Genomic DNA, 27,935 nt, shown 5'->3' with positions numbered 1-27,935 from the left:
AAGCAGCATCTGCTATTAGCTGTATGACCTGAGCCCAGGTGTCCCTCTAATCGTCTACCCCTGGGCAGTGTGTGCAGGGAGGGCCAGGTCTTTTCCACCTGGTCACAAACCAGGATACGTGTTCAAGAAAACCCATTTCACCTCCCTGAATGTTGCGTGCCCAAGGCCCAGCTCACAAATCCCCTCTCCAGGAAACTGTCCCTTCGGGCCACCCAAGCACTGACCCTCACAACCATGCACAGGCCAAGCCAGAGTCTGTCTCCTCCACTTGTTTCCCTCCCTCCCAGGACCCTGTACCCAGGTGAGATCAGGCCTCACAAACTCGTCCTGTTAACATGCAGATTCTCTCTCAGTGGGTCTGGCAGCCTGAGCCTGCATCGGTGACAAAGTCCAGGTGAGGGTGCTGAGCCTTGGGCCTCCTTTGAGTATTAAGGGCTGAAGTTCAGCACCTGGTAAGGGCTCTGTTATTGTGGTTGTATGGACAGACAAGTGTGTGGATGAATGAATACCTGTTATTTAGGAACCAAAGCAAAATGAAGGGCCAGAAGGCCTGGGTTACCCTTGAGATAAAGAACAGGCACAAAGACCTTCTGCAGACATACTTTGAGAACAGCAGAGAGCTATGGGTGAAGCTCATGGCTGGTTTCCTTCATTTTTCTAGAGTGGAGAATTTAGGTTTTCATAAAGCATTTTTGTTTTTATTGCACATCATATAAAATGGACTACACTGTATTTAAAACAGACAAGACACTCAAGGATGCAGAGACCCAAACTCTTCTTTTCCAGGCCTTACCTGTGTTCCACACTGCTCCTGAGGCTGGCAGCAGCTTTAAAACACACCAACCAAACTAGGCCACAAAGAACATGCTTGTTCTGGGGGACTTCAGAGCTGTGCTAGGCCCTGCTGCATTGGCCAGTTTGGAGACTGCTGGTGACAGTGAAAGGTGTCTGGGCAGGATGGCTGGGCCAGCAGAGTACCTGGGGCATGGCAGTGTGGGAGGCCTGTGGACACCTGGTCTGCTGGTGGAGGCTGGGATTACATCACAAGTGCTGAGGAGGGAGACGGACAGGGCAGACTGGACCTGGGCATCTATCTCAGGAATGAACATACTACAACTGATGGATGTAGAGAGCAAAGCATGTGCCAAGTCAGGCCTTGCCCTGGCCAGCTGGTGGAGACCCTTCTGAAATGCACACTGGCAGGTTTAAAGGGAGATGAACAGTGGGCACCGATATAGGGAGGAGGCCAGGAGCTCTAAATCCAGTGGGTGACATGCTCCAACTACGACTCCAGGAAATGGAGTGGAAAGGAAGCTGATCCATGTCGGTGCCATCATCATTTTCACTGAGGGAGCAGATATGGTCCCAAGGCCCAGAAATGCCTGTGGAGACCTGGCTTGCTGAAAGGGCCGCAGACCCTCACAGGCTGCTGAGAGCCATGGGTAGGGAGCGGGGGACGGGCCCGTCAGTTCTGCCTCTCTTCTTCTTGGCCATGGGCCGCCGCCTCCTCTTGAACTTTTCCTTCCGGGCCGCGGCGGTGGTGAAGGTGATACAGTGGGCATCCAGGAAATCCAGCAGCTTCCTCGTGGCCATGCGGATGCCCTGCTGCTGCAGCTCAGCCTGCAGCTCCGCCAGCTCAAAGGGCTGGTACAGCAGGACCTTGCGGTAGAGTGCCGGTGTGGAGCGGATGCAGCGCCTCACTGCCTCCTCTGTGGCCACTGCCTGGACAGCTGCCTGCGAAGCACTGACCCCCTCCTCACCCTCCTCCTCTTCTCCTGCAGATTCAAAGGCTGCTCCAAACTCACAGGAAGAACTGAAAAGAACCAGGTATTAGTATTTTGCAGCACCCCTTCCATCCAGTCCCCCAAGACTTGGAGCCTATTTGAAGAAAGGAGTGTTTTTATGTCCCCTGTGGAGTCTGGCATATGGCATGGATGACCCCCCCAGTGCTGTGTCCCTGGCACTCTAGCTGCTGGCCTGAGCAGGACCTTGCCCTCAACCAGAAACTTCCATTGATGGCACCATAAAGGCGCGCTGGGCTGGCCCCACTCAAGGGAGCATCCTGTGGGTTGAGAATGCAGGAGCTCCAAAGGACTGCTCAGGAGGCCCACAGGGGACTGCTCTTGAGCCCTGGATTTCCTGTAATTCAAACCCAGAAGGCAACTGGGGCTTCTGAACATCGGCCATTAGGCTTCGCTTATGCCAACTCTCAGACCACTGGTCAGAGGACCTATGAAGTCACTGGCCCTGTCCTTCGATCTGGTTACCTCTGTGAGCTTAATGAGCTGTCACTGCCATCCACAGAGGTGGCTGTGGATTCCTGGGAGGCCGGGAGCTGGGCGTCACCATCAGGGCCTAGAGGCACCTCTTCAGCTGGTGACATATGGGGGATGCTTCCACCAGGCTGCTGCTTTCGATGTCGGGTACCCTTGGTCTTAGCTGGTCCCTTCGACCTTTGGGGAATAGGGTCAGAAGTGGCCTCCAGACTGGCACGGCCACCTGCCCTTGAAGCCTTTGAGGTCTTGGTGGAGTGGGTCTGGCTGCGAGGGGGCACCTGTGAGGACTGGCTCTCGTCCTCAGAGTCTGACTCCAGTGTCTGGTGAGTGTACTGGAATATTTCCTTCAGTTTCAGGACCATCTGGCGTTTGGGCAGAGGGCGTACCCCAAACCTGAATGGGGAAACAGATGAACTTCAGCAAAGAGCAAACAATTATCAACAAATTAATGGTTTCGTGTAACTGAAATTTTAAATTCCTGACTTTTATGAGCATTCAGACGTTAAGTGTCTATCCTGTATGCCAGTTGAGCTGACTCTGAAGAATATTCCACAAGGTCCATTCCCCATGTACTCAACAATGGTGGTGGTGATGACTTCCCTGGGCCCAACGTGAACAGCAGCATTTATTAGGCTACGATTGTTTTGATGTTCTTAAAAAATCATGCCTCCTTACTCAGATTGTTAAGGCCAGGGTCCCATCTCCACTCACATAACATATGGAGACCTGTCACCTGATGGGTAACCTGCAGGAGTCTCATTTCTTAGCTTCTTAGGATGTGGGTAATTTGGGGAATAGCATGTGAAGAGCTGGCAGGGACACATGCCTCCTCCCCACAGCAGCCCCCACATCAGAGCCCAGGGTGGATCTGGTGGTGGGTCCTTCACCTCCCAGCCTGACTAAGCCTGGTAACTCACAGGAGGGAACCACTAATGAGCAAGCTTTCAAGGATACCACCAACCTGTCCAGTTCCTTCTTTAGTACCGGGCTTTCCATGATGGAATACCGTGGCATTGGTGTTATGGGCACTTTTGGGGGCAAGTTCTTCCTCCGATTAGCACCTTCTGGGTAGAACAAAAGAAACACGTTTCAGTAGGAGGGACCTGGGTTTACCTTTCCTAACCCTGTAGGTGTAACCAAGAGAAAGATCTATTGAAGAAAGCCCAGTCCCATTTGCTCTGTGAGAGCAGTTATGCCCACCCCCCTTCACTGTCCAACTCTGGCATCATGTCTTCCTGTTAGAATGTGTCCGTCACTCAGCACACAAGGGCCACAGTGGCCTTGTTCAATGCTGACACTGTGTGAATGGGGCAGAAGCAGATGAGTTGCCACAGGCTGGGGTGACAGGGCAATAGCAGTGACTGCTAATAAGTACAGGATTTATTTCTGGGGTGATAAAAATGTTCTGGAATTAGTGGTAATGGTTGCAGAACATTGTGACTATACTAAAAACCACTGAATGGTACATTTTCAAGAGTGAATTTTATGGCATGTGAAAATGTCCTAATAAAGCTATTTTTAAAAAACAATAGGTATTTTAAAGATAAATTGGACAATTAGGAAAAGAGAGACTTCAGTTCTTATCCTTTTTATGAGCATGGAGCCCTTTGAAACTCTAAGCTGTCTCCTAAAAAATGCATTCTTTATATACAATTTCAAAGAGTTTGTCACCTCTTAGAGCCCACCTCAAATTCAGACTAAGGCCCTGGTCTAAAGTCTCCTGAAGTGGTTCTCATGGCATTACCTGGGAACTGGTTAGAAATGCAAATTCTTGGTTACACCTCAGACCTCCTGAAGCAGAAACTCTAGGGTGGGGCTTGGCCACATATTTTTTAAGAAGTTCTCCAGGCAATTCTGATGCCCACTCAAGGCTGAAAGTGCTGGTCAATGATGCCCAATTGGTCTAGGATTTTAAGAAGAAATGAAACACCAGTTCCCAGGCAGATGCTCTGTCCATAAACTCTGCTTCCCTGTCACCAGTCACTGCTCAGTGCTACCCTGCCCTTCCCAGCTCTCCCTGGCTCTACCCAGCTGGGGAAGGGGGCAGCACCTTGAGGGGCCTCTATGATTCTCCTCTGTGACTGAAATGAGCTGGGAAGTGGCATCCTCCACTGAGGATGGACTGAGTCCAATAGGAACTGAGGCCCATAACAGGCCTCTCTCACAGCCCCATCTGTTGTTTTAAATTGAGATGAAATTCACATAATAAAAGTTTAAAGTAATTCAGTGGCACTTGGTATATTCAGTGTTGTACAATGACCACCTATATCTAGTTGCAAAACATTTTAATTGCCCCAAAGGAAATTCCGTAGACAGCAAGCAGTCACCCTTTTCTCCCCTCTGCCCTAGCAACCACTGATCTGCTTTCTATCTCTATAGATTTGACTATTCTGGTTATTTCATATAAATGGAATCATACAGTATGTGGTCTTTTGTGACTGGCTTCTTTCACTTAACATAATGTTTTTAAGGTTCATCCATGTAGCATGTGTCAGTGCTTCATTCATTTAGTCAGCGCTGAATAATATTCCATTTTTAGGATATACCATATTTTATATCCTACTCAATCAGATGAGGGACATTTGGGTTGTTTCCACCTTTTAGCCACTGTGAAGAGAGCTGCTGTGAACATTTGTGTACAAGGATCTGTTTGAGTCCTGATTTTAATTCTTTTGGATGTATATGTAGAAGTGGAATTGCTGGGTCATAATGACAATTCTGTGTTTAACTTTTTGAGGAACTGCACTTGCCCAATCTTAAGGCACACCTGACACATGTACCTTGGCCTCTCAGAGGTGCTAGTTCAGTATTCTGGAGTGAGGTCCACAGGCAGGGATTTTTAACAAGTGTCCAGGTGAGCGGTAGGTTCTAGGCAAGTTTAGAAAGCCCTGACTTACTAAGAAGTGTATGTTTGATAGCAAGCCTATTCTCCCTCAACTGTGGAGAGGGGTCTGAAGGCAAGGAAGGGGCTTGTCACAGGTCGGCAGGCCCTTCAGCATTGCCACCCCATGTTGTCATTACTGATTTCCTCCAGGGCCTTTAGTGTCAAAGATAACAACTCTCTCCATTACTCACTTGGCTTCTCTAACCCTTCTGATTTCTGAGCTCGATCAGCACTCGGTGTCTGGGCCTGAGAAAGAATCTCTGGAGCCTTCTGTTCTTCATCCCAATCGTCCCACAGAGCTGAATTCAAAAAGCTCAGCCTGCTGCTCCCAGGGGAGCTGGCCTGAGATTTCTCTTGAGACTTCCTTTGGCCAGTGCAGCTTCCTCGGATGGGAGTGGTGCCCAGGAGTGCAGGGGAGTGGCAGTTACTGTTGTCTGGGGCTTCCCCTGCCCTACCGCCTGGGCTACTGGTGCTCAGGGGGCCAGTCCGCTCAAGGTTCAAATTATCAATTGGAATTGGCGAGAGGGGCTCGACATGCCAACAGCAGTCATCAGTTGGAATGGGGGGGCCACTGTCCAGCAGGGGACTGCTGCTGGCCTGATGGGAGGCTACCTCCTGCTCGTCTTCACTGTCCTCCACCTCCACCACTTCACTCGCTGTAGCCTGATTTGGCAGGCTCGGCCTAGGCATCGAGCACTTCTGGAAATGCCCACTGAAATCAGTGAGGTTTCCTGAGGTTGGAGAGGGAGCCAATAGAGCAAAGTGCTTGTGGCGTCTGGGGCGGGGACTAGAAGGGCTTCTAGGATTGACACTGACCAGGCAGGATGACGATGTCTGGGGCACAATTACTGAAAACTTACTAGCGGCTTTGGGTCCATCCCTGTTTTCTAATGGGGCCTTGGGCTTGAGCTGAGCCATGTCATATGCTGAAGTCCTGGACCTGAGGCCCATGATTTGGGTTTGTGATGAGTAGTCACGGCTTCTGCTGCCAAGTGGGGTGGCAGGCACCAGCCATGAGGTGTCTGTGGTGCTGTCCCCATCAGGGCTGCTCTCGGGGTTACAGAACAGCTGAGGGGACCCTCTGCCACCCACACAGCCTTGGTTCCTTGATGGCCGCCCCTCCTCCTGCTGCATAGTGGCCTCTCTCCTTGGTGGGCTTTGGGAAGGTTCCTGATCTGCATCAACATCAATGATGGAGAACAGGTCAGAGAACTTGGGGCTAACTTCTAGAACTTTCCCTTCTTCCAGGGAACCATTAAAAACTGACTTTATTTTGGTTTGTTCTAGCTCTTGCTCTTCATCTGAGTCCAATAAAAGGATAATCTCATCTTCTCTGTTCACACTGGATGGAGTATTCTGAGATCTGGAGATCTGATGGCCAGGTTTTGCCTGAGTTAAGTCAATTGATGGAGACTTTTCTGGCGAGGTCAGGATCCCTTTATTTCTGCATTCCAGCATAGAACCACGCTCTTCAACTTTCTGGCAGCCTGGATGGTTAAGTAGTGTGAGAAGGCTCCGGCCCCTCTTCTGCTTCGATGGTGAGTCCTGGGAGGACTGCCTGGAAGCTCTGCCCTGCGACTGGAGCTTCAGTGGGGACGAGTTACTTGTGCGATGAGGGTGAGGATGTGGTTGCTGGGGACTCCTGCCTGGAAGGGGCTGTGATGGGAAAAAGCATGGGTGCGATGGAGGTGTCTGCCGGCGAGTGGAACGGTGGGATCTCTGCCCCCGCCTTTCTCCGATAGTGCTGTTGCCTCTCTTGTGATCACTTGTGACTTGGGATGGTTCAGGGTAACCTCCTGGAGTTGATGAAAAGGGCTGTTCATCGTCAACATCATCAACTGAGTATAAAAAGGGTCCTTCCTTTCTCTCTGCCCAGCAGCCCTGAGAGGGGCTAGCGGAGCTGGTATGATCCTGTGCTGCCTTTGGCGCCTCTGCTTCCTCCTCCCCATCTGAACACTGGCCCTTGAGTGGCAGGAACATGGACTGTCTCACATTTTTCCTTTTGGCTGGGGCCTCGTTTCTTCCCTGCCCAGATGATTCCATCTGTTCTGCATTTTCTGACTGTTTTTTAACTAGGACACTTGCTAGGATTCGCCCAGAACCTGGACCATCCTCCATAACCTGGTTAGTTTCCTCCTTGATCTCTGGAGCTCTTTCTCCCTGGAGCAGCTTTCGCTGAGTAGCAGCAAATTCATAAATTTCTTCCATTTCTGTTTCATTGACCTTTTCTCTATCTTCTTCAAGGCCCTCGGATTTCAACAAGGCTTCTGCTTCCTCCTCTTCATCTACCCACATTGACCTCAAGAGTTCTTGGAAATTCTCCGCTCTGCTTTCACAATCCTCATCTTCCTTCTCCTTCCATTGTCTGCCCTCTGAATCCATTACGACAGATGCTTGTTTGCACAGGTGAACAAGCTCAGTCACACCAAACCTGCAATAGGAAATGCCATGCATCATCACCGTCCTGCACAGAGGCTACGGCTGTGTGCCCCCAGCACAGGCAAGGATTGGAGTGGAAGTTCTCAGAGAGGACAACTGTGACCCAATCCTGGCCTTCTCCCTGCTCTCCTGTGACTCAGGTACATGTGCAACAGCCCAGGCCACTCAGTTCTAGAGACAGACTTGTAAGACTTTAAGGCAGGGCTCACTAACTCCACTGCGCAAACATGAAAGGGAACATCAGGCTGAGCTGAAGATAACAGCAATTGGTGGTGCTGCAAAACTGGGGAGCACACGCTGCCTTCAAAAGCACCCAAAGCACTGTGACCAATGCAAACCAAAGCAGACTAAACCTGTCATGGGTCAGCCCAGGCCAATGAGTATGCTAGCCTCCCGCCCACTTGAGGGTTCTGTGATCTAATCGGTACGTTTAAAACCCTAGAGGCTCAGCCAGTCCTTTCCTAAGAATGCATCTGAGGGATGACATAGCCTTGGATGAACAAGGTTTTTTTTATCCCAGAGGCCCTCAAGCCTTGTCAGGAGGTAGAACACCGTTTTTGCTGAGATACCTCCTACCTCTCCTAAGATACTGGTATGGAAAGCTGGGAGTTGGACTAAACCTTCTATCCACTTTCTATTTTCTATTTTCTGGAACTTGGGAAAGGACTGCTGTTGATCAACCTTAGTGATGGAACGAGCAAGGAGCAGCAGTGTTTGGGGAGAACTGAGGCTGAGGACCACCCTCCCATCATGCCCAGGGAGCTAAAAGCCACATGACTAGGCAGAAGACTCTTTAAGCAGCCTCGGCTCTCCTGCAAGAGTCCATTTCTGGCCAGACTTCCTATCAATATGCCTTGTTCAAGGTCACCACTGGGCATAAACTTGGGATTAAAAGGTACAGAAAGGACTCAGCCCTGATCTTCGCATGAGCCATCAACCTAGTAATCCTTGTCAGTTAATGTCAAAAGCCATAAAAGAACAATGCGGACCTGCAGGCCAGAGAACTCAGGTCAGGGGCCAGCTGGGGAGGCAGGCCAGTGTCCGCAGTGTAGAGATAATGCAGGAATGCACGGGTAGCCTCAGTGCTCACGTCACTCAGCAGGATGCGCTGGGTTCTTAGGTCGCCATCTTCTACAGCGAAGAATCCTTCACTGTTTACCTGAGGGTGAAATAAAGTATAAAGGATTACTGACTGGACAGTCATGACTTGGGGATGAAGCAGATGGTCTGGGGGCATCCCGTGAGTCTCTAATCTTACAGCCTCAGCCCGGGACAAGCATTAGCCAGTGCCGCTCCATTTTGTTGACCAGAAATTCTGCAATTTAAGCCATAAAACTTCTCTGTTTTCAAAATCAAATCAGGGATAGATGCTCAAGAATCCAGTTGGCTCCATCTTGATAAATATATCAAAGGCACTAGAACCGACAGCAGTTTCTTGGATTCCAACAACACAATATTCAAGTCAAACACATGTCAACACAGAAATGTTTGGCAGCAGCTCAACTTTAAAGAGGTTAATGATAAGTCTTCATAATTATGCAAACAGAGAAAAAAGAAACAATTTTGGAGGAGGGGGAAAGGATTTTTATTCAATGGGACAAGAAATCTTATGTTTCCCAATCCTGAGCTCATTTTCTCATACCACTTCCTAACCTCAAACATGTCTTCTCCACGGAAGTGTAACCTTATGGCAACAAAGATGAAAAAACCGTTTAGGGCAGTGTGGGAAGAGCAGGGAGGGAGATGGGTGAGAGCATGGGGGGAGTGGAAGTGAAGACAGGAAGACAGAGAGAGAGCCCGAGCAGAGGATGAGGAACAGAGAGGCAGAGAGGAAAGGAGAGGGAGGGGGAGGGGGAGGGGGAGGAGAAGGGGGAGGGGAGGGGAGAGAGGGAGGGAGGGAGGGAGGGAGGGGGAGGGAAAGAAAAGAGGCTAGAGGACGACGGCGGGGGCTACACAGAGGCACAGCGTGCTCACCATACACTTACATACTGAATGAGAAGTGGGCATCGGGCATAAAGCACGAACTTGTGGGCATATAGCACTTCCCCGCTGTCCATCTGAAACTGGACATCACTCAGGTGTGGGTTATTTACCATGGCACTGAAGTCAGCGACCAGCAAACCGAGGGAGAGCTGAAACAGGAGAAGAGTTGTCACTTCCATCTGTCATTGCCTCTCTAACTGTGCATGTTCCCCAGCTGGGATGGTATAGGGTGGCCAGGCACGACCCCTGCACTCCTCTCAATAGGGTTCCTACATGTTCCACCTTCAAGTTACCTTAAGTTACTCAGTGACATGGAACAGCAAAACTCGAACTTCTTTCTCAAATTCTCTCACACTGAGTTCCCTGGCCTAAAATGGGAGGGACCAGCAAGTGGAGAGGCGTGTTCTAGCAGGGATGGAGCTCCCGCAGTGGCAGCTGCTGAGCGCTGTGTGTGCCAGGCTAGTGTTTCATAAACACCGCTGTGTGGCCCTGTAAAGAAAGTTACCAGCCCAGTGTAACAGATGAGGACCCCAGTCTACACAGTTCAGGAACCCAGCTGAGAGGAGCTCCAAGTCCCTTCTCTATGTGCCATGGTCACTAGAACTTGTGTGATACTGATATACTAATGGAGTGACATCCACTCTAAGGGAAACCAATTTCTCAGCCAATTCATCACCAACAGAATATGAACTGTTGGAGGCCAGCCCAGGACCAGGACATCAGAGAGGCAGAGTCATGAATGAATGAATGAATGAATGAATGAATGAATGAATGAATGAATGAAACATTAAGAAATAAGTGCACAGAGCAGTTGGCTGAATGAGGTGACCTCAAAGAGTAATGGTGGTCCCTCTGGGTTCCCAGTTAGAGCAGGCTCCAGGCTTGGGGAATGAGCTGCCTCCACAGTCCAGTGACAAAATGGACAAAGCCTCATGGTGGAGCCCTGACAAGGGGACAGGAGGCTCCTGTGGGCTCTTGCCTGGCTCAACTCAAATACTGTCAAGGGGACCAGGGGACACGTGCAAGGGCCTGAAGGCCAGCAGTGAGCTGATTGCGCTGAACATACGACAAGCACCAGCAGCCATACAGAACTGGAGCAGGGCCAGGCCCCGCAGAGAGGTCCTTACCGAAGCCTGGCTGCCCATTTCCGAGTGCTGCTCCTCAGGTGGCAGGACAAATCCAGTCAGTGGAAGGCCACCAGGCAATAGATCCATCCCTGAGAGAAGGATTCACAGATTAAAAGAATATCACCTCCTGGCAACATCTGCCTCCAGGGAAAGAGCATCAACTGTGGGCCGAGCCAACCCCAGAGGTACCTTGGAAGTGATTACCTGGGACTTCTTCAGTGACAGTATTGCCCACCAACCACTTTTACCACCATGCCCTTTCAAAAGAGAGGGACACAAGCAGTAAAATAAACAGAATTAGCCCACTGACCACTCGTTCTGGACAAATGGCTCTGTCCTTGGTTAAAGTTTAAAGAAACTGTAATAGACTTGCCTGTGTCACATTCACCTTTGAGAAAAAATGAAAGCACTGACAGAGACTGCCCTTGCTCCCCATCATATGGGGATGAGCCAGGGAACCTCAAATCTGAGCTGCCTTCACCGTCTTGGTCACAGGGAGGAGAGGGCCCAGAGGGCGGGGCTGGCTCAGGTGTCCCATCCTGTGTCTCACCTGTGGTACCTCCTGACTCAGCAGGGCCTCCGCTGCAGGGCAATGGGCTGGCACTCAGCCCCTCTCTTGCCAGGTCCATGAGATCCTGCAGGGCCTGGTACTCCCTTTGGCTGGCTGAGGGTGACAGATTCCTGGGACAGGCACTGGGGAGGGCAGGTGGTATGCGCATGCCTGGGTGTGGCTGGTCAGGCAACACTGGTGGCAGTGTGGGCTCCTGTGTGAGACCAGGAAAGAAGTTGGAAGCCAGAGTGACCATGTCACTGCTGTAGCAGCCACCACCCACATGGTCCCTGAGGGTGCCAGCCACAGCCCAGTGCAACCCTGGAAAGCTTTTCTTTATCATCATCTGTCAGCAGGCCTCTCTGTCATGGTGAAGGCCATGCCTGTGGCATCCACATCTGCAGAATAATCCCTGGGAGCCCCATCTTCCTAATGTCACCTGAATGGCCTCAAGTGAGTGAGTACTGACTCTAGGACCACCTGTATCAGGCTTGTCTGGTTCCTGGGCCCCATCACAGGCAGATTCTGTCAGCCCCCTGGGGGTGGGGCCTGGAACTCTGCATTTTAAACAAACTTCAGGAACACAATATGTTTGGGAACCAGTGGTTCTTCCTGTTCTTACTAGGAAGTCATCTAGTTGCTGCAAAAAGAAATACGCTATGGGTGACACCTCTAGGCTTCCTCCCTTCCCCTCACCTCCTAGAACTTTCTGTGCCGTAGCTGTTGATTCTCAGTGCCATAATCCTGGAGCTGCCAACCCCTCCCCAGAGCCCACCTGCATGTGTTCAGAGGGGAATGCGTACCTTGGTGGATGGCTGGGGCACCATGGGAGGCACCAGGCTTGCCGTATAGAAGGACTCCAGAGCCCAGGCCCTGGTCAGGGTGCTGCCCTCCCATAGAAAGTTCTGCTTCCCTTCAGGTGGTTTCAGACTCCTGCTGGCCTTCTCCAGCTCTCTCTTTAAAAGTCTGCTCACAGGAAGTGGTGGTGTGCTGGACAGTTCTACTTCTTCCTCGGCAAAGAGCTGGGCCACGCGATCCTCAATCTGTCTCCCTGTGGTCTCCGAGTCCTGGACTAACAACTGGGGTGGGGAAAGGGGTGCTTTCTTCTTGCGACTCTTCTTCTCTAGAGAGAAACAGAAGTGACAGTTAATAACAGAGTCATCCACACAGCCTGAGGCCTGGTGGTAACCATCAGCCAGAGGCAGTACGGCGAGGCTCCCCAAGGAGCCACCACTTGCGGTCACACATACCTGTTGACAGTTTTGTTCCCTCCGAAAAAGCAGTTCCCAGTGTGAGCATCGCAGGCACAGGCTCCTGCTCCACCTCAGACCGGGAGAGAGCCATGGCCACCAGCAGGTCCTCAGATGGCACCTCAGGCTCATTGACCTTCCGCCTCTTCTGTGGCTCCTTCTTGTTGGGGGCTCCCTTCCTCTTCAGACCTCCAGCGTGACTGCTGAAGCTTAAAAGACAGCCAAATAGATTAGTGATGGCCAGAGGTTGTGAGCACTTCTGTTCTGAGGTGGTCCCCACTGGACCAGAGGGCTGGATCTTCTCCTCTGTGGGAGGAAGAGAAAACGAGTATATGTGGACCCACCAAACAGAGGCATCAAGTGCTCCAGGAGTTCAGTGAGCTCATTCTGTGCCTCACATAAGTTCACACGATCCTAGACTAAAAGTTGAGCAGTCGAGACACGGGAGGGTCAGGGTCCTTCTGTGTGATCCTCCCCAGCCAGGTTCTTGGTAGATACACAACACCGGCAGAGGTAGCTGCACACCCTAGATGTGGCCATACCCTTCCCGTGGAGTCAACGCTCGATGGCTCCAAGAGAGCACCCTGGATTCTACCAACTTCTGCCCATCGATACTTCAGATGCCCCTTAAGTGGTCCTGGATACATTGGCCATAAAAAGATCCCTTCCCTCCTGCAAGGGCTGCAGGGCAGTGCCTCTGCCCAAGGTCTGAAGGAAAGGCCTCTCAGCTTGGGCAACCAACGTGGTCAGTGAGCTCGGAGGCCAATGTGCAGTAATTTATTTGGCTCAGAGAAGATTCACTGAAAGACTTTCTGGCTGGAGAGAGCTATACTACCTTCTGCCTCCCAACAGGCTGAGCAAGAAGTAGAAGGGGAAAGGTGAGAAAGAAACTAGGGGCAACCCCAAGATCACCTACCCTGCAGCTGTAGGGCATTCTGGAAGCACCTCTGGCTTTCACAAAAGCTCGGACTCTCCACTGGGCCAGCGATACAGAATCTGTTATCATCTCAGAAGATTTTAGCAAGCCCTAATTCAGTTCTAACTCCCTGGGAATCCTGCACAATAATCACAGCCTCTAAGAGGGAAAGGAGCCACCCCAACCTCCTGGGGCCCTGCCACGGGGTAGGCTGCACCTCTGCATGCACCAGGTATGGCCTGGGCCCAAATGAAAACAGGTGAGGGGTGTAGGGGCCATGGGGTGCTCTGACCAGCACATGTGCCCTGGCCAGGGAGTCATGGCTACCCCAGAGTTCCAAACACCCCAGGTCTGCCCTTAAGGCAAGGGAGGCTCACAGTCTCAGTGAGGGGGTCCATTTGTAGCTATTTATTCTAACAACCCTCTAGAAGGATGCTCACACATCTTGTTTCATTTCTTGGAGGTATTTAAAAAGCAGATGTGCCTGGCCGGGCATGGCTCAGCAGTTGAGTGTCGACCTGGGATCCAGGCGATCGGGGTTTGATTCCCGGTCAGGGCACATGCCCAGGTTGTGGGCTCGATCAATGCCTCTCTCATCATTGATGTTTCTGTCTCTCTCCCTCTCCTTCCCTCTCTCTGAAATCAATAAAGATATATTTAAAAAAAAAAAAAAAGCAGAGGTATTTTATCAGAGTAGGCAGTTTCAGTGTGGTCCTGCCAAAAGGCAACATCTATTCTCAGCCTTAAGGCTTTCAAGTCTCCAATGCTAGTGATGATGTGCTAAAATGCAGACAGGCTCACCAGCAAAGACTCAGCCTCTGTCCTCCCACCTCAGCACTGACGCAGCTCCCATGGCCAGAACCTTTGTGCAAGGCAGTATCCAGGACAAACTGCCCTTGGCATTCCCTTTGCTATTAACAACTGTGCAAAGAAGTCCCAAATCTACAGCAGTCCAGGGTCTATCGGGCATCCATAGTGGCAGGGGTAATGCAGTGCAAAGCTGGCCCTCCACCACTTGTGGATTGTAAGCTGAAGACTTGTGTCAACAGCAGGGCCTTCTATTTTAACACTTAAGCATTTAATTCATGCAAATATTTTTTAAATTTTTATTATTTTATAATCCTCACTTGAGGATATTTTTTTCATTGCTTTTCAGAGAATGGAAGGGGGATGAGAGAGAGAGAAAAACATCTATGTAAGAGAGACACATTGATTGGTTGCCTCCTGCAGGTGCCCTGACCAGGGATGGGGGTCAAGCCTGCAACCAAGGTACGTGCCCTTGGCTGGAATGAAACCGGGAAACTTTAGTCCGTGGGCCGACGCTCTAACCAGAGTCAAATTGACTAGGGCTCACAGAAATATTTTTAAAAGGCCTGTGGTTCTGTCTCACTAACTCTTTGAACTATGCTGAGTAATCTTTTTTATTTTTAATTTTATTGTTGAAAGTATTATAGGTGTCCCATTTCCCCCCCCAATGACCCCTTCCACCTCCCTTTCACCCCCTCCCCAGGCCTTCACCCCATTATTGTCTGTGTCCATGGGTTATGCATATATGCATATAACTTCTTTGGTTAATCTCTTCCCATCCTCCACCCCCTTCCCTCTTCCCTCTGAAATATGATCGTCTGTTGCATGTGTCAATGTCTCTGGATCTATTTAGTTTGTCAGAATATTTTGTTCACTAGTTTCTTCTTAGAGAAGACTCTTCAACATTTCTTGTTGTGCTGGCCTGGTGGTGATGAACTCCTTTAGCTTTTTCTTATCTGTGAAGCTCTTTATCTGCCCTTCAATTCTAAATGATAGCTTTGCTGGGTAGAGCAATCTCGGTTGTAGGTTCTTGCTTTTCATCATTTTGAATATTTCTTGCCACTCCCTTCTGGCCTGCAAAGTTTCTGTTGAGAAATTAGCTGACAGTCATCTGGGTGCTCCCTTGTAGGTAACTAACTGTTTTTCTCTTGCTTTTTTTTTTTTAATATATCTTTATTGATTTCAGAGAGAGGAAAGGAGAGGGAGAGAGAGACAGAAACATCGATGATGAGAGTCATTGATAGAGCCCGCAACCCGGGCATGTGCCCTGACCGGGAATCGAACCCCGATCGCCTGGATCCCAGGTTGACACTCAACCGCCGAGCCTCTCTTGCTACTTTTAAGATTCTCTCTTTGTCTTCAACCTTTGGCATTTTAATTATGATGTGTCTTGCTGTGGGCCTCTTTGGGTTCATCTTGTTTGGGACTCTCTGTGCTTCCTGGACTTATAAGTCTATTTCTTTCACTAGGTAGGAGAAGTTTTCTGTAATTATTTTTTCAAATAGGTTTTCAATTTCTTGCTCTCATTTTTCTCCTTCTGGCACCCCAATAGTACAAATGTTGGACAACTTGAAGTTGTCCCAGAGACTCCTTACACTATCTTCATATTTCTGGATTCTTTTTGCTCTTCTGGTTGGGTGTTTTTTGTTTCCTCATGTTCCAAATTGCTGTTTTGATTCTCAGCATCCTCTAGTCTACTGTTGATTCCCTGTAAATTATTCTTCATTTCAGTTCATGTAGCCTTCATTTCTGATTGGTACTTTATTACACCATCGATGATCTCACTAGTTTCCTTAATAGTCTTACTAAGATCCTTGAGCATCCTTATAACCATAATTCTGAACTCTGTATCTAACAGCTTGCTTGGTTCTACTTCACTTACTTCCTTTTCTGGAGATTTCTTCTGTTCTTTCCTTTGTGACACGTTTCTTTGCCTCCGCATATTGGCTGCTTCCAGGTGTTTGTTTCTATGTACTAGGTAGAACTGCTATGTCTCCTGGAATTTGTAGAGTGGCTTTGTATAGTAGGTGTCCTGTAGGGTGTAGTGGCTCAGCCTCCCCAGTCCCCTGAGCTGGGCCTTCTAGGTGCTCCCCTGTGTGGGCTGTGTGCACTGTCCTGTTGTAGTTGAGCCTTAGTTGCTGTTGGAGTCACTGGGAGGAACTGACCCCCAGACCAATCAGCTGTGAGGACCAGCTGCAGCTACAGCCAAAGATCTGCTGTGGAGAAACCCCTATGGATCCGGATTTACTTCAGTAGGGCTTTGGTGTTCACTGAGTGGGCCCCTTGTGGATGTGGTAGGGTTGTAATCCAGCGTGGTGGAGTCTGACCACCAGGTGCACTGTCTCAGGGGCCTCCTGGGAGGTGCAAAGTCAGCCACCCAGCATGAGCTACACAGCAAACTATAGTTGGCTGCTACTTGTGCTGGGCCTGAAGGTGTCCAGGAGAGGCCAAGCTATGAGCCAATGCAGGCTGCCGCTAGTGCCAGGCCTGGGGCCGCTTATCAAGCCCTATGGGGCCCGCTGCTGCTTGTTTGAGAGATTTTAGGAAAGTCCTAAGCATGAGGCTCGAGAGGCCACTTACATAGAAAAGCCCCTGGAAATGGTCTGGATGAGCAGCAGGTGGGGAGGGGCGGGGCCTCAGGGAATCATGGGGCGGGGCCAAAGGTGTGCGTCAGGTGCTGGCGATTCAAATATGGTGCCTGCCTGCCGGCTGTGTGCGGGGAGGACTCGCCAAAGGAGCCATGGCCTCTGCCAGCCCTTCTGCCTGGGAGGAAGCTGCCCCTCCACCTCTCGCCCGGATCTCAGGCAGGTTAGTTCCTCCCCGAGTGTCCCAGGTCCTTTCAGGCTGCTGCCCGGCGCTGGGCTCAGAGGGAGCGCGTCTGAGTGAGTCTGTGCTCGGGCCCTGTAAGAGGAAAGCCTGGGGCTCCTGAAGGCTCTGTGACCTTCAGTGACAGTCCCCACTGGTTTTCACAGCCCGAAGTTCTGGGGACTTCTCTTCCCAGCCCTGGAGCCCTGGGCTTGGGGGTCTGCTGTGGGGCTGGGACCCTCACTCCTTCGGGACACCCCCACTGCCGAGATGTCCCTCCCGGGTTTAAACGTAGGCACTGGGTGTAGGCCGCGGCCAAGTCTCCAGGATCCAGGCCGGATCCGCCCACGTCTCCGCCCCTCCTCCCGGTCTCGGTGCTTCTTCAGGTCCCTGGTTGTGGGGCTTCTGTTCAGACAGATTTCAGGAGGCTCTGAGTGAGGGTGGTTCTGTATTTTAGTTGTGATTTTGATGTGGTTGTGGGAGACGGCAGATACCGAGGTTACCTATGCCGCCATCTTGTTGTCTCTCTCTATGCTGAGAAATCTTATATTAACAGTATGAAAATAAGTCTACATTGAAGTAGAAACAGGGCTGTACCACAGCCTTAATGAAATAGATGTGGTAAAGTGAATTACCCAATTCCTAGCTGCTCCAGAGGGCACTGGCTCTAGGATTCTGAGAATGGAAAACTCTCAAGAGGAAGGACCTCAAGGAAACCAGTCCAACGGGCCCTTTCCAGAGACACACCCACACAGAGACCATTTCAAAGCCATCCGGGATGCAGAATTTGTCCCCTCCTCAATTCCTGTGGAGACTCTGAGTGATTTCCTCTTCATATGTTTCATTTCCAGAATCAGAGAGCTGTATTGTCCTACAACACTACATAAGGTTTTACTTTGAAAACAAATCAAAGTACTTTGATTTCTTCCTTTCCATTTGACTCACCTGGATGCCTGTGCCAGTGTGCTGCAGGTCGCCTCAGGCTGAGCTGTCTGTAGCCGCACAGCCTGGAGCAGGAGCTGAGGGCCAACCTCCATCTTCACTGCACACTGTTTCAAGTGACTGATTCTGCTCTTGGAGGTGAGAAATGGCTTGCCACAAATTGGGCATTCAGGGATCTGAGGTGCGGAAGGTCTCAGTGCCTTTTCAGCCTCATCCAAGCACCTGAAGGAAGACAGTAAACATAGGAGAACCATCTTCCCCAGTAATGTGGATGGAAGCAAACATGGATCCACTCCCACATGGACATGCTGTGGGCCTAACCCTGTTCCTCCAAACCCAGTCCCTCCACACAGCCTGTAGTCAGCCTCCAGACATGGAATTTAGGTGTCTGTTAGCAAAGATGGCTGAAGAAAGCAAGAACAGATTAAACATAAACATAGTCATCATATAGTCCAGCAATTCCACTCCTAAGTATATACCCAAAAGAACTAAAAACAGATACTTAAGCAAACACATGAAATGCATGTTTATAGCAGCTCTATTCACAATACCCTAATGGTGGAAACAACCCAAATGTCCATCAATGGATGAGTAGATGAACAAGATGTAGTGTATCCATACAATGGAATGTTATTCAACCATAAAAAAAGAATCAAGTACTGACACATGCTACAACATGAGTAAACCTTGAAAGCCAGACACAGAAGACCACAGAGTGTTTGATTCCACTATGTCCAGAATAGGCACATCGAGAGACAGAAAGCAGATTAGTGGTTGCCAGAGGCTAGGAGAAGCGAGTGCTAATGGTACAAGCTTTCTTTTTGGGGTGATGAAAATACTCTAAAATTGACTGTGGTGATGGCTGCATAACTCTGAATATTACTAAATGAAAGCCATTGAATTATTCACTCTAAATGGGTGAATTGTATGGTACGTGAATTATATCTCAATAAAGCTGTTAAAAAATAAAAAGGGCAGTTTGACAGCAACACTGAGGTGCTTCTGGCACAGGAAGGTATCTGATTCCCACTACAGCCATAGTGGCCCCCGGCTCTGGTAACACCACGGGAAAGGTGACAGCTGAGCTGTTCCTACCGGTTCACATGCTGCTCCCTTCGGGTCACGTTCATAGCCGAGAGGTTTTTTTGACAGATCTGGCAGAAGAACAACCCCTTGTCCTCCAGGCTATCATCATGTGCGGAGGTTCGTTCCTGCCCAAACTCCTGCTGCAGGGCCAAGGCCACTGCAGTGTCGCTTTCTGTGGCAGGGAGCCAGGGCCCAGACCCTGTGGAGAGGTGGAAAGATCCATGAGGATGAACTCATCCTCAGACCTCTGTACATCTGTCAGATATCACAGAGCATGAACACCAGGTGTAATGTGGAGAAACTAGATCTCACACTACTCTGCTTCATACCAGGCACCATCCAGTGAAGTGGGGCACCTAGAACAGTACTTCTCAAACTTTAATGTGTGTAAAAATCACCTGGGGACCTTGCTAAAACGAAGGTTCACATTATGAAGGTCTAGATGGAACCTGAGGTCCTGCATTTCTAACAACTCCCAGAAGAGGCTGACACTGGTGGTCCAGGACCACTCTTTGAGTATCAGGTCCTAGAGAACTTTCCTTTCTGCTAAACTTCCCTTTTTCCCATCTGCTAAAGTCAACTGCTTTGGACATGCCAGGTTTACAAGGCTCAACCTTTCCTAGTGCTATGACCTTTGCTGCCCATCCTGGAAGAACCAGGTCAGAGTGAAATGCCTTGAGATGGCTCCCAAGGTAGCCATGCCACCTCTGCAGCCCTGTCACATCTGATATTGCTGAAGCAGACCCTTGATGTTCATGAGGGATATGCCCTGAAAACTTCATAAATCCCGAATTCTTGAATAATACTAATGGCCTATCACTCTTTCCACCAAAGCCAGAAAAGCATCATGCTTTATTTTGGTGCCCTATTTTTTTTTTTTTAATTTTAGAAAGGCAGTGGTTTCTCTTTCCTAAGCATTATTGGGTATGGTGTAAAGATATATGGAAGCAACTGAATCACATGTAGGGGAAGAGCTGGGCTCACACACTGGCTGAGCAGCTCCTCTGCGGGGTACCCCCTAGGTGCTCAAGGACTGATGCCACAACAGATATCACCTTACTATCTGTGTGAACCTTTGGGGTAGCCTGAGAATTGTCAGTGCTCCTAAGGTGATATCTGCAAGTGCAATACCAAGAGACTACATGTTCATTAGCCATAGGTCTGTCAATCAGTTTCTTCCTATTTCTTTTTGTATATTTTTATCAGAGATGAGGATTCATATTGTTTAGGGGATAAAGAATGGAACCTTCGGACATTATGTGCTTCTTGGGGTGGTGTAATACGCAGTGCACAGCACCTGCAAAGCGCTGTTGCCAAACTGTTTAACCTGGAGCCGATAAGACCTCTAGTTTACTCAGTGTAATGCAACACAGGGGTTGCAGGAAGAGGTTAAATAACATCATGTAGAAACAATCAAGCGAATTCAAAAAGTGGTAAATTTAAAAAGACAGTTATCCTGGACTCTTCAAAAAGTATCATTAAAAACAACAACAACAAAAAACAAGACAAAGGGACTGTTCTAGAATTTAGACCTTAAACTACTGGCTATAGTCATATGCAGTGTGTGAACTTACAGTTCTGATAAACCCTTGGAAACTAGCTACAAAAGCTATTCTTGGAACAACTGGGTAAATTTGAATATGAATTGGATACCAAGTAATATGATAGAATTAGGTGTGACAATAGTATTGTGATTATAAAGGAGAAACTAGGGTGAAAGTGTCATGATGTCTTTAACTTACTTTCAAGAAGCACGTATATTTATAGAGACATAAAAAAATATATGGCAAAATGTTAACAATTGTTAAATTTAGGCTGAGGTTATAAAGGATTTGTTGTAATATATTTTTTTTTACTTTTCTGTATGGAAAAAACTCAAATAATTCAAAATTAAAACAAGGGGAAAAGGTACGTTGTCAAAGAAACTAAGTGAGAAATGATGCAAGGGACCTTTGTTCTCTGGCTAGACAACATGAGGTAGCAAAGGTAGAACGCCCAGGCAGAGCCCACCCTCAGCAGAAACGCAATGAAGGTTGGTGCCTTCCTGTTCCCCTTCCTCCAGAGTTAGAACTTACTCCTGCTGGAAAGACAGAAAGCTCCTGTCATACCGTTCCCTGCCATCATCGCCTCTCGAGGGCCCTTTGGAACGTGTTCTTCAAGAGCAGTCTGGAGGGAGCACCCTTCTGAAGCATGTTTCAAACGCTCGGGGTCTGCTCTCTTGAATTGCTGCATTCGCTGTAGTACCATCTCCGCTGCCCGGGGTTTGGAGGGACTTGGCACAGTCACAGTCAGACAGGAAGGAGGGGGCTGGGAGTTGCAGTTAGGAGCAGCCTCTGAGAAGGAAAATATTCAGATGTCTATTCTAGCTGAAGAAACAAAACTCTTCCTCCAAATACAGATAAGATCCAAGTTTCAAAGGGGTCCTTTACCAACTAGTTTAGGTTTAACTCTCAAGTGTGAATAGGACTGATTATTTGTTGGTAACCTCACTGTTTATGGTAATATAAATGTACCTGTCATAAAGATCTATGACAGGAGAGGGAATGGAGAGTGACTACTAATGAGCACAGGGTTTATTTTGGGGCAATGAAAATGTCCTAAAATTAGGTAGTGGTGATGGTTGCACAACTCTATAAATATACTAAAACCATTGAGCTGTATACTTTAAAAGGGTGAATTTTACAGAATATGGATATCTCTATCAAACTATTGTTAAAGAAATATTAATTACAAACATTTATATTTTTCTAGGTCATAAGTTCCCCTTTAACTTGGTGTCCACAGAGGCCTCCAGTAGGGATCCATGAAGCCCCTGAAGTTATACGTCAATTTCTCAGGTATGTGTGGGGGTGCAGTTTTCTGGGGGAATCATGCATACCTTTCACTAGACTCTCAGAGGGAGCATGAAGGACCAAAAACATTTCAGCAACATTACTGAAGCTTTACAATAGTCTCTGTGAGCTAATTCTTTACCACCATTCCACTGAGGTTGTGCTGACCACACTGGGTAAAAAACATATTAAGATCAGGAAGTGAAGGTGAGAAAAATTTAGTAACACAACTCAGGTGCCCAAAGATCTTGTGCTGTATTATATATGCAAGGCTGGTTTTCAGCTTTGCATGAAGAACGTATGCTAAGCATATGATTTAGTATATCAAGGGCAGCAGAGTAAGAGAGCTGCTTTAAACAAATGAACCTCCCCTTCTCCCCCCAAAAAAGAAAAAAAAAGTTATTTGGAGGAGAAAGGAAGGACCTAAAGATTCTCCTGGAACTTAAATCCATATGGTACCCACTGTGGAATGAATTTGAGAAAATGGGAGAAGCGGCATTATTTTCATGTTCATGTAACTCATGTCAACTATATAATATAAACAATAATAGGAAACTGAAAGAGAAGAAGGCCCCAAACATAATCATGTGGAAAATTCACAAAGGGGTTATACTTTTTATGACTATTATTTAAAATGGGAGTCCGCAAATTATGGTCCTCGGGCTGGCTGCCTATTTTTGTAAGTGAAGTTTTGTTGGAATACAGCTCATTCACTTACATATTGTCTAGGGAGGTGAGGAGTTGTGACAGAGACCAAATGGCCTGCAAGCCAAGAAAATTTACTACGTGGCCCTTTACAGAAGATTTTCCAACTCCTGGCTTAAAATAGTACAAATCACCTCTGGTTTCCTCTCTGGAAGTTCTGGCAGTGTTTCTGGCTGGGTTACCTGTCTGCGTACTCCATGCAGTCTTCCAGAGCACAGCAGAAGCAAGCACACTTCCCTCCCCATTCTCAGAGGGAGCTGGTTCACTCTCTTGCCACTTTGGTACCACTTGCTTTTTTGTCCTTGTGGTCTGGCTACCAGATCGAGTTTTCCTCTCCCTGGGGCCTTGAAGGGCTTTGCTCTTGGTAGCAGCTGATTTGGTCCTTTCCAGTTTGCTTGTTATCTGAGTGATGTTTGAGGCCTTTTTTGTCTTCCTTTCCCCTGACACTTCCTTGGTGCCATTCTTTTTCACCCTTTGGAAAAAACTGGCACAGAGTTCCTTAAAGTCATCATCTGACTCATCCATCATCTGACCAGTTTTAAGGCTTTCAAGCTTGTTTTCAGAGAAGTGAGGGTCAATCTGGGGCCCCAAATGAGCCTAGTTAGGCCTCATTCAGAATCACAGCTTCATTAATTCTCACTGAAATACCTGGAGAGTTTGCACAACTGAGCAAAGGGGACTGTTTTTTCCTCTATAGTGATTTAAAATGTCTTTCTTCAAATTGAGCCTGTGTTAAACAGCATATTTAAAGCTTCCCTCTGTTAAAGTTCACATTTGAGAGGTTCTGTTGTCCAGTAGATGCCTCTGAGATAGAATACATATGAACTTGGTGCTCAGGTGATTCTTCAAGATCTCCATGGTGAAAAACCACAACACTTCGTTCATTTAATTTCACATCTGTGGAAAACCAAAAGCATCTAAGTGTAATGAGACAGATATTGTCATTTGATGCCCTTCCTTCCAGGAAGGTATAAGAGCATATAGAGGATAGTAGTAACAATACCCCTGTCACTACTCCGGTAGAACCTGATTAACAAAGAGCCATCATCCTATAGGACATCACAACACAACCAGGGGGCAGGGGGGTGGTGTCTAGAAATCTGTCAAAATATGTTCTTTCACCAGAAGAAAATCTTGGGCATCTTGAAAAAGTATTGTTTTTGCTGAAATCTAGGGAATGAATCCCATGAAGGACAGTCACCACAAAAACATGATTCCAAATTCAGAAAAACTATCTCCTAGTTCTACCCTGGTCCAAGGCCTCCAGCTATCAGAAGCTCTCTCAGCAGGCAATGGAGAGGGAGAGGGAAAGGGAGGGAGGGGGCAGAGAGAGAGAGAGAGAGAGAGAGGGAGAAAGGGAGAGAGAGAATATGAGAGAATGAGAATATGATCTTGAACACTCAGGAGATAGGAACAAAGAAAATACAGGAACACAGGGGACTCATTCTTCATTGATACAACCAATTTTCCAATTTTAAAAAAAGGCTCCTTTCTCCATCCTCTCACCCCAGCAAGTTCTCTCCAAACTCAGGGGACTAGAATGCTGCCCAAATGCAAAGGTTGGGCCTTAAGGGCATGATTAGTTACATCAGCACAGTTTAGTGGGGTTCAAAAATCAAAATTGAATAACTCAATGACAGAAAGTTCATTTCAAATTCAATAATGCAATCTCCACTGTCCAAGTAATCTGATTAATCATCTAGTTTTCCAGATTTAAGCAGACACAGACCTAGAATCTCCTTAGCATGGCTGGCTCATTCACATATTCCTTGCCACCTCCTTAGAGAAGCTTCCCCTCATCTTTTAAGTACAGCCTCTCCACCCCTATTACTTTCTTTAATCACACAGTTTTCACAATAGCATTTATTACAAGTTATAATCATATATAACAGATAACATTTATTGAATGCTTACTGTATGCGAGAAACCAATCCAATTGCTTTACAAGTCTAATTCATTTAATCCTTACAACAATCCTATTCAGTAGAACCTATTGTCATCAAGGAATCAAGCACAAGTATGAGGAACTGGCTCAAGTTCACACAGCTTTTGAAGTGGCAGGGCTGGTATCAAATCTAGACATGATTCCAGGACATCAGCTCTTATATTTTTATTCATTTACTTATTATCTGTCCCTTACTAATATTAAAACTTGAGGAAGGCACAGATTCATCTATTTTACTTCAAATTTTCTTTCGCTGATAGACACTTGACTTGGAAAAAGTGATCGGCAATTAATTGTTGAATTAATTAACTGCAAAGAGTTGGGTGCAATCGGAGCGGAGACAGTGGGGGTGGGAGAGAAGGCTTCAGAGAGCAGCAGAGATCAGTGTCCTAGTGCTTGGAACGTCAGTCTAACCAAACTGAATTTTATCCTGTTGGATGTGTGGAGCTAAAGCAAATTCTACCCTCCACACTGCTGTCTCCAATCTCTGTTGTTAAAATATTCCGTCTCCTATACGTACTCTACCAGTATTTGCTGAAGGAAGTAGCGGTTCCCAGAAGACCGCAAGTTTCCAGAGGGCCGGGGATTTGTGCCTACTCAGCGTTGTACCTACCGCGGCGCCGGGCTCATAGCAGACACGGAATGAATGGGCAGGTGAGGGGCGGACCCTCCCGCTCCCGTCAACCCGGTAACACACGGGAAACCGGCAGGTGACTCAACCTGGGGTAGTGCTGTCAAGGACTCTGACGGCGAATTATGATCGCCAGGCTGACCCCAGGGCAGTGGCTTCGTGGGTATTTGGACGCCCCCCGCCTCTCCTCCCTTCAGGAGGGCCCGGCCTCCTCCACCCAAGCGCAGCTCCTGCCTCTACACCGCGGCTGGAAGCGGGCGAGAAAGGGTCTTCTCCCTCCGGAGAGTGAAAAAGGCCCGAGATGGCGGGACCTCCTCCTCCCTGGTACAGACTCCTAGCCCCAAAGCCCAGCCCCTCCTACCTCTGGCGCCGCCGCGGCACCCTCTCAACGGAGAGCCTCGAGCCTGCGCATGCGTTGCCCGGCTACCCCGCGGAGAATTGCGTCTGCGCAGGCGCAGAGCGGGCCGGGAGGCTTGCTTCCCATCCTCCTCTGCGGCTCGGGCGCGCAGCGAAGTGTAGTTCCGGAGGGCGTGAAGCATAGCGAGGCAGGGCCCGGCGGTGCACGGTGGGGCGTAGTGTCCCAGGGCTCTGTTGACCGCAGGGTTGCATAGTGGCTGCAGCTGCTGGTGCAGTGGCGCCCTACAAAGTACTAACTGTTGAGGAAAGGCTGGGGTGAGTTCAGGGCACCGCCACAGTTTTAAGTTGAAGTTTGGGTCCGCCACTGTTCACACAGGAAATGTTTGCCGATTCAATGGCGGCCCTCAGAGCGCACAGGCCTGAGGAGCCGACCAGTTAACGATGGGAGGGGGATTTGGAGACGCACCAAATGCGGCCTGACGGGGCGGGAGAGCTTCCTTCCCGGAGGTGGTAGCGAACCGGTGGAGGCCTGGAGGTGCTTGCTGAGGCTGAGATAATACCCACGGTCTCCAGCTTGGCTGGAGGGGTTTCCCACGGGCCGAAATTTGAGGGAGTTTATAAATCCTATTAAGGGTTTGAACTCCAACCTGGGGTCATTGGAAGCCGCTGAAGATTTTGTTTTTAAAGGACCTTCTAGTCTCAGTGTAAAAATGGATCTGGAGTGGCAAGACTATAGGCTGCTATAATTTAGGTGAGAAATGAGGGTGGCCTGAATTGACATTTGGAGTGGAGAAAATGGAGAAATATTAAGATGTTTGAATTGTCATGACCCAATTATTTAAAATTTGTAGATTTCTGGCCCTAGCACTGAAATAATGGAATATAGGAAGAGTAGGTTTGGAGGGAAGAGAATAATACATAGAGGTTTTTAAATATATGTAAATATATATATAATTCACATTTACATACAAAATTCACCCTTTTAAAGTGTACAGTTCAGTGATTCTTAGAACATTAACAATGTTGTGCAACTGTCATCACTGTCTAATTCCAGAATATTTTATAACCCCAAATAGAAATCTTTGTACCATTCGCAGTCACTCCCATTACCTCTTATTCCATTCCCTAACAATCACTAATGTACTTTGTTTCTATGGATTTGCCTATTCTGTACATTTTATACAAATGGATTATTACAATATGTGACCTTTTCTGTGTGGCATTTATTTAACATACTGTTTTTAAGGTTCATGTTATAGCATGAATCAATTCATTTCTTTTAATGGCTGAATAGTGTTCCCTTGTATGGATATAACACATTTTGTTTATTAGCAGTTGATGGACATTTAGTCTGTTTCCACTTTTTGGCTAGCTGTTATAAATAATGCTGCTGTGAACATTCACACACAAGTTTTTTGGGTTTTGTTCTCTTTGCTATATACCTAGGAGAGTTATTGCTGGGCCATGCTATATTTTGGTTCTGAGTGTTGAGTGTCAAATGCTAATATAACTTCCAAGAGCTTTAATGTATGAAGAAGTTTAGAAGTTGTTACTTGGTTTTGGAAACCTAACTTTGTAGTATGATTTCCAAAAGGATCAGTTAAGTAGACAGCACTAGAGTGGTAGGCAGCACACAGGAATGGGTGTGGTGGGGTGTTGCATTTGTACTGGTGGGATTTTAATTTATAGGGATGACTGGGTGAGTATGGAGAAGCCAACACCATTGAAAGAAGAATGTATTGCATTTCTGGAGAGAAGAAGCATGCCACACCACAGGAAGATTTTGGCCGGGAGGCAAAAGTAGTATCAAGGGGAAAGCTTAGGTCAGAGCCTTTGTTCCATGAGAAAGATAAGGCAGGGCAGGGTAAGTCTTTAAGGTTGGCTAGTTTGAATAATTTTGGCAGGCTGTGGGCAGTTGGAATGGTCTCTGGTTGCCTGGTACCTGGCCCTGGGATGATTTAGAGTGGAGGCAATATTAGCTTGGGCTTTGAGAGTTAAAGGAGTTGATTGCTTTGCATATAAGAGACTGCTGCCAAGTAAGTTGATTACTGCTTTAGGAATTAGCCAGCCCTGGAAAGGGCAGTCTCCCCACCAGCAAGATTTTTAAGATGTGAAAACATAAGATACAGAAAAAATATTTAAAACATGATTAATACACAGGGACAAGGCTGGGATGATGTGAAGGACAGTTGTAAAGGTGGCACTTATTTTTCTTCAGTCAAATTGAAAATGAAGGGCCTGAGTCTAATTTAGGATTTAAATCTCTTAGAGGCCCAGGGAAGAAAACGTTCCCCCACCCCCCAATCTGGCCATACAATATTCTTTTAAGTGAAATGAGTTAGCTGGAGTGTAGAGAAGGGAGTGTTCCTTAAACCTTAGATTCTCAACTGAATTACCTATG

At 48.0% G+C, this 27,935-nt stretch overlaps 2 protein-coding genes across 2 annotated transcripts in view; one reads left to right on the top strand and one right to left on the bottom strand.

Moving 5' to 3' along the window:
• Positions 1–670: 670 nt before the first annotated feature.
• Positions 671–25,249, bottom strand: SLX4 (SLX4 structure-specific endonuclease subunit). The gene is made up of 15 exons (XM_087815687.1): positions 25,160–25,249; positions 22,784–23,498; positions 21,174–21,398; positions 19,075–19,264; positions 17,983–18,201; positions 12,510–12,718; positions 12,063–12,382; positions 11,260–11,473; positions 10,710–10,798; positions 9,585–9,731; positions 8,589–8,758; positions 5,352–7,591; positions 3,238–3,337; positions 2,268–2,669; positions 671–1,813 (listed from the first exon to the last, which is right to left on the bottom strand). The coding sequence occupies exons 2-15, from the start codon at positions 23,127–23,129 to the stop codon at positions 1,420–1,422; spliced, it is 5,265 nt and encodes a 1,754-aa protein (XP_087671813.1). The 5' UTR covers positions 23,130–23,498; positions 25,160–25,249; the 3' UTR covers positions 671–1,419.
• Positions 25,250–26,122: 873 nt separating this feature from the next.
• DNASE1 (deoxyribonuclease 1) overlaps positions 26,123–27,935 on the top strand; it is a 43,207-nt gene continuing 41,394 nt past the window's right edge. Inside the window, exon 1 of the mRNA XM_087815685.1 lies at positions 26,123–26,285. The gene's annotated coding sequence lies outside the window, so the exon portion shown is untranslated. The remainder of the gene's footprint in view (positions 26,286–27,935) is intronic.

This window comes from Miniopterus natalensis, chromosome 3 (genome assembly GCF_054644295.1).
Source record: "Miniopterus natalensis isolate mMinNat1 chromosome 3, mMinNat1.hap1, whole genome shotgun sequence".
Lineage (NCBI taxonomy): Eukaryota > Metazoa > Chordata > Mammalia > Chiroptera > Miniopteridae > Miniopterus > Miniopterus natalensis.
This window is presented reverse-complemented; position numbering and strand designations above follow the sequence as displayed.

Coding starts and splice junctions, on each gene's coding strand:
- SLX4 (XM_087815687.1), bottom strand. CDS start 23,129: ATGATGGATGAGTCAGATGATGACTTTAAGGAACTCTGTGCCAGTTTT. Junction 3,338..5,351: donor AGAAGGGTTAGAGAAGCCAA/GTGAGTAATGGA, acceptor TCTACCCAGAAG/GTGCTAATCGGAGGAAGAAC. Junction 1,814..2,267: donor AGCTCATTAAGCTCACAGAG/GTAACCAGATCG, acceptor GGTTCTTTTCAG/TTCTTCCTGTGAGTTTGGAG.